The sequence below is a fragment of the Rhinoraja longicauda genome, chromosome 13 (assembly GCF_053455715.1).
Source record: "Rhinoraja longicauda isolate Sanriku21f chromosome 13, sRhiLon1.1, whole genome shotgun sequence".
NCBI lineage: Eukaryota > Metazoa > Chordata > Chondrichthyes > Rajiformes > Arhynchobatidae > Rhinoraja > Rhinoraja longicauda.
The window spans coordinates 18142039-18155555 of NC_135965.1; the positions used below are offsets into that span (position 1 = coordinate 18142039).

Genomic DNA, 13517 nt, shown 5'->3' on the forward strand with positions numbered 1-13517 from the left:
ACAAACCAACTGCATACAGACAGCACCCATAGTCAAGATTGAACCAGGATCTCTGGCGCTGGAAGACAGCAACTCCACCGCTGCACCACCGTGCCACCCTGCATGGTTCAGTCTTGAGTATATGCAAGAAAAAGTCAATGATTTTTGGATATTCTCAGGAATCAAAGGGATTAGGAGACACTAGAGTTACAGTAAAGGTCATGGGATTGAACAGTGGAAAAGCCACAACGGATTAAATGGATGCCTGCTTCTATTTAATGCTCCAGTAAAGACATTAAACATGGTTTGTCAAACAAAAAATTGCATTTAATTACATATCCTCAGAAGCAGCTTCAATTAACTCAAAGCTGTTATATCCAGATTACTCAAATCACATTTGTTCCTGCAGATGTAATCTAACGCATCCCGACCCTCTGCTGTCAATTGTACCCATCACTCATAATCCACAAACATTCAATCTTACAAATGAAATCCTCTGCAAGTTTTAAGGAACACTTTAACAGAATGACTGTGTACACAACAGTAACTGTAATGCAGTTTAACAAAAATCTGGAAACTAGATTGAAATGATCCTAAAGAGCAAAAAGGTTATACAAGAGGTTTCTCAACACCCACAAATTAATTAATAATTCCTTCACAGGAGCTGGAAGTGGTTCCGCAAATGGATCTAATAATTCCAGGGATCATTCCTATTCTATTTAGCAATCGTGGAAAACAAGTCCTGGTAATGCATGTTCTGCCAAAGAAAGCTTTTCTCAACCCATGTTCTGGTGAGTTGTTATTTAAACTTAAGTTCCAAAGAATCTTGAGAAGTATACAAGCCATCTTTCTAAATATGGCTTAAAACATTAAAACAAAATATTCTGTATATCATCCCTAAATATTTAAGATAAGCTCACTTTAACAGTTTATAATGCAAATCTTGAGATGCATGTATTTTCAGATACATTGAAACCACGGTGGTCTCCAAGGCAGATTTCACAATATCTCCTCCAGCAATTAATTTTAAAGTACAGTACATTATGGTACAACAAAGTGGTGGCACAATGAGTATTAAGCAAGCTCAGCATGGCAACAAAATGGTAATCACAATATCTGGCGTGTTTGTATCAAGCAAGTTTACATGGACGAGGGGAAGTCAAAACTAAACAATCCAAAAGTATTTTATAACATTTTAGGCACAAGAGTTATGAATTAAGAATCAAGTTTAAACAGAACAAGATTTCTTATTGCATAACATTTTGGCACAAACAATCGTTTGGTAATTCTGTTATATCAGGTACAAATATTGACCTCCCCAAAGCCTTCTCATAAATCTGGTACCAGTTATTTTGGACTAAACTTTCATGATTATGTCATCATAGTTTATAGGCTGGCATCGTCAATCAAATAACAGAACAAAACTAGCTTTAAAGTCAGGAAAGAATTCAAACAGTAGGGAAAAAAGTTATGAAGTGAAAAAACACATCTGACCAAATGTTCATTGTATAAAGGGAAATATGCCAGTAATGCAATCACCATTTTAGACTATGGTTGGAATTAGTTTTAAATACTCAAATGGGAATATACAGATGATCAAATAGTGCCATTAGCATAAATGTTGGAGATGTCGGTCAGCATGATTTTAGGTAGCCCTTATTGTTCCAATTTAATGGTTTACAGCTACCACTCGGCACTTAGAAAAAACATTTTAATGGAGCTTGCCTATGGCACAATGAATGGGTAATCTAACGAAAGAACATTAGCTGAATTCTGCATTCATCTCAAGGCCTTTCCAACCCAAAAAGGCTCCATTTTCAATCTGCTTTCAATCATAAGTAAAAGCAAAACCGAACAAGGGGTGCGCGCGAGAAATGAATCAAGTGTAATGCTATCCTTTTACATTTCTACAAACATTACTAATCACTTTTCCTACTGTTCCCCCAAACATTGTCACTACAAGCGAAATGTTCACCCTAACGTTGACGTCACCAAGAGCAACATGAAAATCCTAGTTTCCTCTGCACTTACAATGGATTGTGACTGGCAAAGATGTTGTCATGGTTCTGTACGCGTTGCCATTTAGCAAAACATTCATGGCAGGAGTGTCTGGGCAGAAGTGACTTTGCAATGAGTTAACAACAAAAAATACAAACCAGGCAATTCAAATGTTCACATTACAACCATGAAACCAAGTAGTCACACCAGGTTCAGCTGACGTTCTTCCAGGGGGAAGTTTTTATTTTTATCCACACTATACCGCATTGAAAATAAATATTTCAAAAGCACTAATAATCTGATTTAACTGTTATTAACACAGCCTGCAACTGATTTAGAAAGCATTCTTAAGTTTGCTATGGATGCACTAGAAACTGCATTCCAAATTAAACTTCATTGCACACTAGACCCCTACAAATTAGAACTGGCAGTTTGAATATTTTTTTAGCTTATGACTTTGATCTACCAGTCATGTGTAATGATTGTCACGTAAGAATTACAACTGGAAAAAAAGTTAAACAATATTAAATGCCCCGACAATTGGCTTCTGAATATGCAAAAATATAACAATTTAGAAAGACCATCCTTTGTAAGTATTATAAAATTCACAGGTTTATACTTGGGATTGTTGTCCCGTCCCCCCTCCCCTCTCATCCTAGTCCAAGTAGTAAACTGCTTGTCCAAGTCCAAATCCTAGTCCATTGACAGCAAATCCAACATGCTCCCTGTTAAATGCCAACATCAGTGCAGCTTTTCCAAAAGCTAAGCCAGCAAAATGCCCTCATCCTAATCTCTAGCATCAAGTTCCCTCCCTGCATCCAGCAAAGCTGCCACTTCAGTGCCTTTTTTGTGGAGAGCTTTGTGTCGCATACAATCAAGGCCCAAATTCATTGCATGCAAGAACATGGCTGCCACCAGACTGAGCGGGGACGTATCCTGACAGTCCTGCCGTTGATTTAAACCCCCCCCCCCCCCCCACCTAGAGGTAGAAAAGTAAGTGTTATCCTGGAAGCCTTAGTTTTACCTTCTTTTTGTCCCCATTCAAGAACTATTTTCCCACCTTCCCCCAGCCCTGGTTAACTTTAGCTGTCTTTTACAATTGATTACAACAGTCCTCTTTACACATCATTATTCCGCTACTGATCCCTACTGTTATTTTTTTCTCTTCCCAAGGTGTGACCAGCTGGAGATTAGATCTTAACAGTGGATTGCGATCAATATAAAGCACTTTAAGAGAGAGCACCATGACAACTCCAGCTAATAATACTCCGTTACATTTTATTTGTGGGCAATTCTCCTGTGCTCTAGCACTCCAATAAACACCAAGAGTAAAACCACTGTCGTTCTGAAAAGTGCTTCCAAATTTTAAAGATCCAGTACACAAAATAGCATGTTTCCCTCGATTTCATTCTGCCGTCAGTTTGACACGAGGAATGATCTCCAATCTCCTCATTTTATATTGCGCACAATCCTCCTGCAATGGTTGGTCTTCATTTCGCCCAGCGCTTGCTCCAGCTTGCGAATTAGGTGCAGGAGGGTGGCAGGGTCAGTCTGAAACACGCTGGCATTGCGGCGGCCATTTTGCTCCAGATGCAGCTTCAAGGTCAGCAGTGGTTTGATCTGTTGCCTTAAGGCACGACTGGCTAACTGATGGAAGAAACAAGCGAACATTTGGACCCGTCCCAACATCACATGGCTTGCAATAACCAAGAGAAAAAAAGTTAATACTCTCACTTGTAGCTTTACAACATATTACTTTAATAACAATGGAATTGGAACAACAAAGACTCGCTCAACATAACCCCTGCCAAATATTAGATTTTAGATTTAGATTTAGAGATACAGCACGGAAACGGGCCCTTCGGCCCACCGAGTCCGTGCCGCCCAGCACATTAACACTATCCTACACACACTAGGGACAATTTTTACATTTTACCCAGTCAATTAACCTACATACCTGTACGTCTTTGGAGTGTGGGAGGAAACCGAAGATCTCGGAGAAAACCCACGCAGGTCACGGGGAGAACGTACAAACTCCGTACTGACGGCGCCCATAGTCAGGATCGAACCCGAGTCGCAGGCGCTGCATTCGCTGTAAGGCAGCAACTCTACCGCTGCGCCACTCTACCGCTGCAGATGATGGTTCATATCGAAGATAGACACAAAGTGCTGGAGTAACTCGGCAGGACAGGTAGAATCTCTGAAGTGGTCTGAAGGTTTCCAACCTAAATCATCACCCATCCTTTTTCTCCAGAAATGTTGCCTGACCCGCTGAGTTACTCCAGCACTATCTTCGGAATAAACCAGCACCTTCCTACACGACTCTGGAGAACATGGATAGGCGAAGTTTCAGGTCTAGGGGGAGTTGATGACAATAGGGAGACAATAAATTAGTGTAGAATTATTGTAAACTGGTTGATGGTCAGTGTGGTCTCAATGGACCAAGGGGCTTTTTTCCATGCTGTATCTCTCCATGACTCTGAATAACTCTCTATGATGTTATCAATTTAGATTGCCTAAACACATAGGAAGTGGAATGAAGGAAAAAAAAAAACATAGAAAGGTAGTATAGAGCATAAGACACGTGTCTTTGCAGCGTAATCTAGATTATTTACCTGGACATCGAGTCTCCACTCTAAATTGTGGTAATGCGGGAGGTCAGGAGCCAGTTCACTCAGAATCTGCCGAATCTCTCTCCTATTGTCCAGGTAAAGCTGCAGCAGCAACTTGTTTAGATCTTCAGAAAACCCCAGGACAAGCACAGAGTCTTGGAAATCCACTTCGGAAATCTATCCACAAATTATATTTATTAAACATTACATTTAAACTAAACACCATTTAAAAGTGAGGCAATTACTCCTTTCTGGATTAAGGCAGTGATAAGCAAGCTACTGAAACATGGAAAATCCCAGTTTTCCTGGCCATAACAGTTCCAGGAAATTCCCATCCAACGCATTTCTGCCTCTGTAGAACTTGAAGTGCTGGAGTAACTCAGCAGGTCAGGCAGCATCTCTCTGGAGGACATGGAAGGCAACGTTTCAGGTCGGGACCGCCATGCAGACTTTGCATCTGCAGTTCGTTATGCCAGTCTAAAGAAGTGTCCCGACCCGAATGTCATCTGTCCATGTCCTCCAGAGATGCTACCTGACCCACTGAGATACTCCCCAGCAATTTGTGTTCGACACAAGATTCCAGCATCTGCAGTTCCTTTTCCCCTCACTTTTCTGCTTCTTCCTCCTTCTTTCTGAAAGTTCTTTAAAACCATCCTTGGAAGATATTGTAATATTTAAACAGAAACAAGCACAGGTTTCAGTCAAGCAGTTGCCAGTGTGGGTCATTTTATTTCACAAAGGTACACGGCGCATACTCACACAAATGACAAGACTGATAAGATATGAATATATCAGATGACTGAAATCACACCATCTGGTACTCAGTTCTTAAAGGTAGTTAACATTTTATACACTACAAACCTCTTGGACCCAACCCCCGATTGCCTGCCCTACTATTAATTCATTAGCAAAGAAATAAGGAACTATGGATGCTTGTTTACACAAAAGGACACAAAGTGCTAAAGTGGCTGAGTGGGTCTGGCAACATCTCTGGAGAACTTCAGGTTGGGACCCTTCTTCGGACATGTAGTTAAGAATACTAACTATTTAAGTAGTTTGAAATCAACTCGATTGATTTTATTTGGTAACACTCCAGTGAAGCATAAATGTCCCGAGTTGTTATCTTAAAATCTAGAGATAGATGTAAGCTGCTGTTACTGCAGTTGAAAGCAGCCGCCAGTTTGCACAAAACGAACCATCTACAAACCATCAACTTTTTGTTTTAAAGAGTGCTATCAAGGAATTAGAAACTGGAAAGGTCCCTAGAATAACTCCCTCAAAATAATGTAATGTGAATTTATAATGTCACCTAGAATTGCTCTTCAGCCCAACTTGCCCACACTGGCCAACATGTCCCATCTACACTCATCCCACCTCCCTGCGTATGGCCCATATATCCCTCTAAATCTGTGCTACCATGTACCTGTCATGATAGTACCCGCCTCAACTACCTCCTCCTGCAACTCGTTCTATGCACCCTGTGTGAGATAAAGTTACCCCTCAAGTTCCTGTTACACCTCCCTATAGCATGGCACCTATAGCCAAGTCCAGGCAACATCCTCTTAAATCTTCCCTGCACCCTGTCCAGCTTGACAATATCGTTCCTATGATATGGTGTCCAGAACTGAACACAATACTCTAAATACGGCCTCATCAACATTTTAGGTCTTATATGTACGTCTGCAACACGACCTCCCAACTTCTATACTACGTAACTCTGACTAACGAAGGCCAATGTGCTAACAGCCTTTTTGACCACCCTATCTACCAGTGACGCCACTTTCAATCTCATTGAAAGTCTGCACCCGTGACAGTGCAGCACACCGTCAAATCTACAGAGGAACATCAGCCTACATCTTGGGACCTAGTCCTTCAAGATTAAGGGTCGTCTGACTCGGTCAGTGAGTGAAACCAATTCAATAATTGAAAACGAGGAAAATCTGAAAAAAATCTACACACAGATCCCTCAGGTTTAAAAGAATACAGGGCATCAAAAGGAAATGGATGCACAAATTGAACTCTTTACCATCATTTTGGAGCTTTCCGTCATCAGATACATCAGCCCCTCAACTCCATTTTGCACTGTTTCGGTATTCACATTCAGCTTCCCTGCAGGAGAAAGCAGACCAACAACTAGAACAGTGGACATGGACAGCGCAGTGGCGCAGCGGCAGAGTTGCTACCTTACAGTACCAGAGACCCGGGTTTGATCCCAACTACAGGTGCTCTCTGTATGGACTTTGAACGTTCTCCCTGTGACCACATGGGTTTTCCCCGGGTGCTCCAGTTTCCTCCCACACCCAAAGACACACAGATTTGTAGGTTAATCGGCTTCTGTAAATAGCTGGTCGCCACGCACTTGGTGGGCTGAAGGACCTGTTATCGCACTGTATCTCTAAAGCCCAAGGTAAAGTTATGTTTCCCAGGAACGTTATTAATTTAGTTTAGATGCACAGCAGGGAAACAGAACCCTTCGGCTCATCGAGTCCACGCCGACCATCGACCATCGACCATCGACCACCGACCATCTACGTTTTCCCACTTTCCATCACATCCACTTGCCATATACGAGGGGCAATTTATAAAAAACAATTAACCTACAAACACACACGTCTTTGGGATTAAACTTCAGATTTACAGTGTGGAAACATGCCCTTCCGCACACAGAGGAAACCCATGTGGTCATGGGGAGAACGTGCAAACTCCACACGGACAGTACCCATAGTCAGAATTGAACCTAGCTCTCTGGCGCCGTGAGACAGCTGCTCTACCAGCTGTGCCACGGTGTCAGCCCATATTGCTGTGGAATTACATTATTGCACCAGAGAGCAACACAGAGTTGAGAACTGGTTTCCAATTCAATGGCACCCAGCAATCATGATTCTATTGGAAGTGGATAGGGGAAGAGAGTTAGGATTCAGTGCATAATAACCGTGGTCATAATCAAAACACAATCAAAGGAAACTATGCAAAAGACATCCTAAATTGCTATTGTGATCTGCACCAAGGAAAGGCACACAGTGTTGGAGTAACTCGGCAGGTCAGGCAGCTAAGCTATTCCAGCATTGAGTCGTTTCTCAAAACCAGATCTGCAACTCCTCGTGTCTGCAGTCAACAAGGAAATGGATGGTCTCTCTGGATTCTTATCTGAGCATTCACCTGTTCAACCAGGTGCATAAACCATACAGCATGAACGCAGGCCCTTCAGCCCAAATTGCCCACTCCAACCAAGATGCCCCATCTACACTAGTCCTACCTGCCCACGTTTGACCCGTATCCCTCCAAACCTTTCCTCTCCATGCACCTGTCCAAATGTCATTTAAATGTTATAGCACCTGCCTGAACTACTCCCTCTGGCAGCTCGCTCCATATACTCACCACCCTCTGAGTGAAAAAGTTGACCCTCAGGTCCCTATTAAATATTTCCCCTTCTCACCTTAAACCTATATTCTCTGGATCTTGATTTCTCTTGGTAAAAGACTCATCTACCTTATCAGTTCCCCTAATGATCTTATACACCTCAACAAGGTCATCCCTCAACCTCCTGCACTCGAAGGAATAAAGTCCTAGCCTGCCCAACCTCTCCCTGTAGCTCAGCCCCTCAAGTCCAGGCAACATCCCCGTACATCTTCTCTGTGCTCTTTCCAGCTTAACAACATCTTTCCTTTAGCAGCGGGATCCAAATCACATGACCACAATACTGTGTTGCATTTGATGTTGGAGTGCTTTCAAAGTAGCTGCATTCAGCAGAATTATTCTTTTGTGCCGGTGCCTTTAATGGAAAATCTATGTTATGGTCCCACCTACCGTAGGAAAACACTAAGACAGCAGATAATCGAGAGGACACAGCTGCAAACTCTTGAAAGCTTCCAACCATTAACGGGCAAGACAATGGGAGGATGTGCTCACTTAACAATACATAGAAAAATAGCAACGTTAGCATATTCACCACAACTCAAAGCCCCACCGTTTCCTCAAACATAACATACTTGCCGCGCCTTCAAATATTTTGGGATTTGAGCCTTTCTTCAAAAACTCCACAGCAATTCGACAGAATTCTCCTACAACTGAACAGAAAAAAAATGTTCATTGCAATAAATCAATGATTTGTCTGATATTGAAAACAAAGCAATATTTTCTCTGTTTTAATGAGTTACTCTTTCCTACTTTGCTTTCTTTGCAAGAAGCTGGTAATAGATTGGAATACAACAGTGCAGTGTTCTACACTGCTTCAATCCAATTTTAAAAAAATCACATGCCAGGATCTTAAAGAGAAATTACCGTGAAATCTTATTTGCAATCGCTCTGATACATAGAACATAGAAAAATAGGTGCCCTTCGAGCCATCACCGCCATTCAAAATGATCATGGCTGATCATCCAAAATCAGTACCCTCTTCCTACTTTTTCCCCATATCCCTCGATTCCTTTAGCCCTAAGAGCTAAATCTAACTCTCTCTTGAAAACATCCAGTGAATTGGCCTCCACTGCCTTCTGTGGCAGAGAATTCCACAGATTCACAACTCTCTGGGTGAATAAGGTTTTCCTCTTGTCAGTCCAAAATGGCCTACCCCATTATCTTAAACTGTGACCCCTGGTTCTGGACTCCCCCAACATCAGGAACATTTTTCCTGCATTTAGCCTATCCAATCCTTTAAGAATTTTATATGTTTCTATAAGATCCCTTCTCATCCTTCTAAATTCCAGTGAATACAAGCCCAGTCGAACATTTCTTTAATATGTCAGTCCCACCATCCCGGGAATTAACATGGTGAACTTATGCTGCACTCCCTCAATAGCAATAATGACTTCCTCAAATTAGGTGACCAAAATTGCACACAATACTCCAGGTACAGTCTCACCAGAGCCCTGTACAACTGCAGTAGGATTTCCTTGCTCCTAAACTCAAATCCTCTCACAATGAAGGCCAACATGCCATTAGCTTTCTTCGCTGCCTGCTGTGCCTGCATGCTTACTTTCAGTGACTGATGTACAAGCACACTCAGGTCTCGTTGCACCTTCCCTTTTCCTAATCTGACACCATTCAGAAAATAATTTGCCTTCCTGTTCTTGCCACCAAAGTGGATAACCTCACATTTATCTTCATTATACTGCATCTGCCCACTCACCCAACATATCCAAGTCACCCTGCAGTCTCATAGCATCCTCATCGCAGCTCACACTGTCACTCAGCTTGGCGTTATCCGCAAACTTGGAGATGTCCCTCTTCTAAATTGTTAATATATATTGTAAATAACTGGGGTCCCAACACCGAGCCGTGCGGCACCCCACTAGTCACTGCCTGCCATTCTGAAAAGGACCCGTTAATTCCTACTCTTTGCTTCCTGTCTGCCAACCAGTTCTCTCTCTATCCATGTCAATGCCCTACCCCCAATACCATGTGCTCTAATTTTGCACACTAATCTCTTTGGTGGGACCTTGTCAAAGGCTTTTTGAAAGTTCAGATACACCACATCCTACTTGTTACATCCTCAAAAAATTCCAGGTAATTAGTCAAGCATGATTTCCCCCTCATAAATTCATGCTGACTTTGACCGATCCTGTCATTGCTTTCCAAATGTGCTCTATAACATCTTTAACGACTCCAGCATCTTCCCCACTACCGATGTAAGGCTAACAGGTCTATAATTCCCCATTTGCTCTCTCCCTCCTTTCTTAAAAAGTGGGGTTACATTAGCTACCCTCCAGTCCACTGGAACTGATCCAGAGTCGAGAGAACATTGGAAAATGATCACCAATGCATCCACGATTTCTCGGGCCACCTCCTTGAGTACTCTGGGATGCGGACCATCAGGCCCTGGGGATTTATCTGCCTTCTGTCCCAACAAAACTGAACACCATTCAGTCGGTGACACAATTTCCTGACTAATGTGGATTCCCTTCAGTTCCTCCCGCTAGATCCTCGGTCCCCTAGTATTTCTGGATGATTTTTTGTGTCTTCCTGAGTGAAGGCAGAACCAAAGTACTCGTTTAACTGTTCTGCCATTTCCTTGTTTCCCCATTATAAATTCACCTGTCTCTGATAGTAAGGGACCTACATTTGTCATCACTAATCTTTTCCTTTTTACATATCTAAAAAAGCTTTTAGTCAGTTTGTATATTCCCCGCAAGCTTTCTTTCATGCTCGTATCCCCCCCTCTTAATTAGCCCCTTTGTCCTCCTCGGTTGAGTTCTAAATTTCTCCCAGTCCTCCAATTTGCTGCTTCCTCTGGCCAATTTATATGCCTTTTCCTTGGATTTAACATTACACAAGGCACAATGGTAGGTCACAAGGCACTAGAGTAACTCAGCAGGTCAGGATTGAAATCGATGAGTACAGTTAGCCAAATCCGAAACCCCAATGACCCCACTTTGGGATGGGTCCCAATCCAAAACTTCACCTCAATGGTTCTTTATTGTCACGTGCACACAATACAGTGAAATTCTTTTGCACAACCCACAAATGCACAATCGCCATTTTTGGTGCCATTTACAAAGAAAAAGTTAAAGTCCAAAGCCCAGTCCACTTGTTGGAAGTACTGAAGCGCCCCCGATCCAGGTAAGCCCCAGGCTGCTGCAAGCCCATGACACGACGCCCCCTCTCCCCACCCAACCGCCTCTGAGTCCATGGGTGGGGGCACCTCCTGCAGCCGACCTTGAAGGTGTTGGAGGCAATACCCTGGTCCCTATCCTTCCGGCCCACTCCTCACGTCTATCGCCACCAGTGGCTCCTTCCTCCTCCTCAATTCTCCGGTCCTTGGGGATTCCGAGCTTCCCCTCTGCCTATCCACGTTCTCCAGAGATGCTGCCTGACCCACTGAGTTATTCCAGCACTTTGTCCTTTTGTGTAAACCAGCATCTGCAGTTCCTTGTTTCTACATAATGGTAGGTGCTACGATGAAAAACCAGTAGGAAGAACAAGCTCAAATCCTGACACAGCGAGGATGAATTATTAAGGTCAGTGACCAATATCAGATGGAAGAAAAAAAATCATTAACGTGCAGCCATTGACTTGCTTACGTTAGTCATTGGATGTAGGATGAAATTATGCTCCAAACATTAGTCTATACCATCTACTTTGCTATTTCAGCACAGCAAATACTTTAAAACAGAACTCCTGCCAACTTCAGAAGACAGAAATATCATTGGCACCATTCAAGTACAGAGAACCAAACTAACACATATCATTGACATTAACTAAAAATATCTGACCATTCTCTCTTTTGTATTAATGATCATCAATAGCTCATACATCGCCTTCCATTAAAAGGCTATCATTTAATTTTGTTCTTGCAGTTCTTAACCCTACTGAAAGGGCTGTGACCTCCAATATATATCTGTAAGCACTGTTGTCCAAGTCAGAGACCCTGAAGACCTATCTCTCTTCTGACCCAACGTCTGCCCCCCCTCCCTCCCCTGGCCCCATCACCCTCCTCCAATCCTCACCCCTTCAATTACCCTCATTCTACACAGATCACTTCCCCTTTCTAAACCCCACAGACCACTTCTCCCCCCCCCCAACTCCAGCCATAGACCCCTTCTCGTTCTCTTCACCCCACAGACACATTCGCTCCCCACTCCATCACACACCGCTCCCTGCAATTCACCCAAGACCCCTAACCCCAAACACTGCCCCTCAATTCACCCCATAGACCCTTAAATCCAGACCCCTCTCCCTCAGACCTCCCCTGCCCACATCACGGACCGACCCCTCTCAGCCCCCAACCCCACCCTCCTCCTGACCCAGGGGCCGGGAGAGGCCTGGCCTGCCCTGGCCCGGGGACCGTCCTCGGGACCGTTGACCGAGTCTGACCCTCCCATCGCCGGGTCCCGGGAGAGGGACAGCGAGCCCACGGAGGCTTCCCCCCGCCGCCGCTGACCGGGGAGGGGATGTGGAGCCACTGACCGGCCGCGTCCACCCGCGTCAGGAAGCCTAGGTGCTCCTTGTGCTCCTCCGCCAGGACCAGCAGCATCTTGGCGCCGGCCCGAGCCTCCCTCGGCAGAGGGGCCGCCGCCACTTCCGCCCCGCGCTCCCGCACTTCCGCCCCGCCCCGCCCTCCAGCCCCGCTCCCGCACTTCCGCCCCGCTCTCCACCTCCACCCCGCCCCCGCACCTCCACCCCGCCCCTCCACCCCGCCCCGCCCCCGCACTTCCGCCCCGCCCCCCCGCACTTCCGCCCCCCCCCCCCCCCCCGCACTTCCGCCCCGCCCCCCGCACTTCCGCTCCGCCCCCGCTCAGAGCCTGGGCAAACGTTGTGCCTCCTCAAATATCCCCGGCAGTCGCCACCCGCTGCTCACAGTTTTCCTGCAACCTGCTCCCATCTAAAGTCTTCCAATTACACACCCTCGCTCTCTCTTTCCTCTTGCAAAGCACGAGGTTTAAAACACAATGTCACCATTGCAGCCTGTTTTGTGTTGAGCATTCGTTTATTATTAATTCACAGATCTGTTTCTGTGCAGACTGAGCCATCATCTCCCAGATTCAGGGACAGTTCCTTCCCAGTTATCAGGCAATTGAACCATCCTATTAACATGTAGAGAGCAGTCCTGAGCTACTGCCTACCTCATTGGAGATCCTCGGACTATCTTTAATCGGACTTTACTGGACTTTATCTTGCACTAAACGTTATTCTGTACACTGTTGATGGCTTGATTGTAATCATAAATTGTCATGTATGGTCTTTCTGCTGACTGGATAGCATAGAACAATAAAGCTTTTCACTGTACGTTGGTACACGAGACAATAAACAATTTATTACCCTTGAGTTATAACCTGTGTGAACTTCATTGTGGCATGTCAGGGATTTACAATTCACTACAAAGTTATGCTCAGTGACTGCTCTGAGATAAGTGAATGTGGAGTTTTGTTGATAACATTGTTCCTAGCGTAGAGTAAGATAGTGTGATGGAAGTTTAGAATAAGATGGTAT

General features: G+C 44.3%; 1 protein-coding gene across 2 annotated transcripts; it reads right to left on the reverse strand.

The window, feature by feature from the left end:
* Positions 1-290: 290 nt before the first annotated feature.
* On the reverse strand, positions 291-12625 carry commd2 (COMM domain containing 2). 2 transcript variants are annotated; one of them, XM_078410452.1, is made up of 5 exons: positions 12495-12625; positions 8579-8656; positions 6616-6698; positions 4593-4766; positions 291-3624 (listed from the first exon to the last, which is right to left on the reverse strand). In XM_078410452.1, the coding sequence occupies exons 1-5, from the start codon at positions 12559-12561 to the stop codon at positions 3427-3429; spliced, it is 600 nt and encodes a 199-aa protein (XP_078266578.1). In that variant the 5' UTR covers positions 12562-12625; the 3' UTR covers positions 291-3426. The 2 variants fall into 2 exon arrangements, with proteins under 2 accessions (XP_078266578.1, XP_078266580.1); XM_078410454.1 differs by lacking the exon at positions 8579-8656 and having other exon boundaries at positions 12495-12622.
* Between the last annotated feature and the right edge of the window lie 892 nt (positions 12626-13517).

Excerpts from the sequence above, each read along its gene's own strand:
- commd2 (XM_078410452.1), bottom strand. The coding sequence starts at position 12,561 with ATGCTGCTGGTCCTGGCGGAGGAGCACAAGGAGCACCTAGGCTTCCTG. Across the intron at positions 8,657-12,494 it reads GACGCGGGTGGACGCGGCCG|TTGTAGGAGAATTCTGTCGA; the intron begins GTCAGTGGCTCC and ends TTTTCTGTTCAG. Across the intron at positions 3,625-4,592 it reads AGTGGAGACTCGATGTCCAG|TTAGCCAGTCGTGCCTTAAG; the intron begins GTAAATAATCTA and ends TTCTTCCATCAG.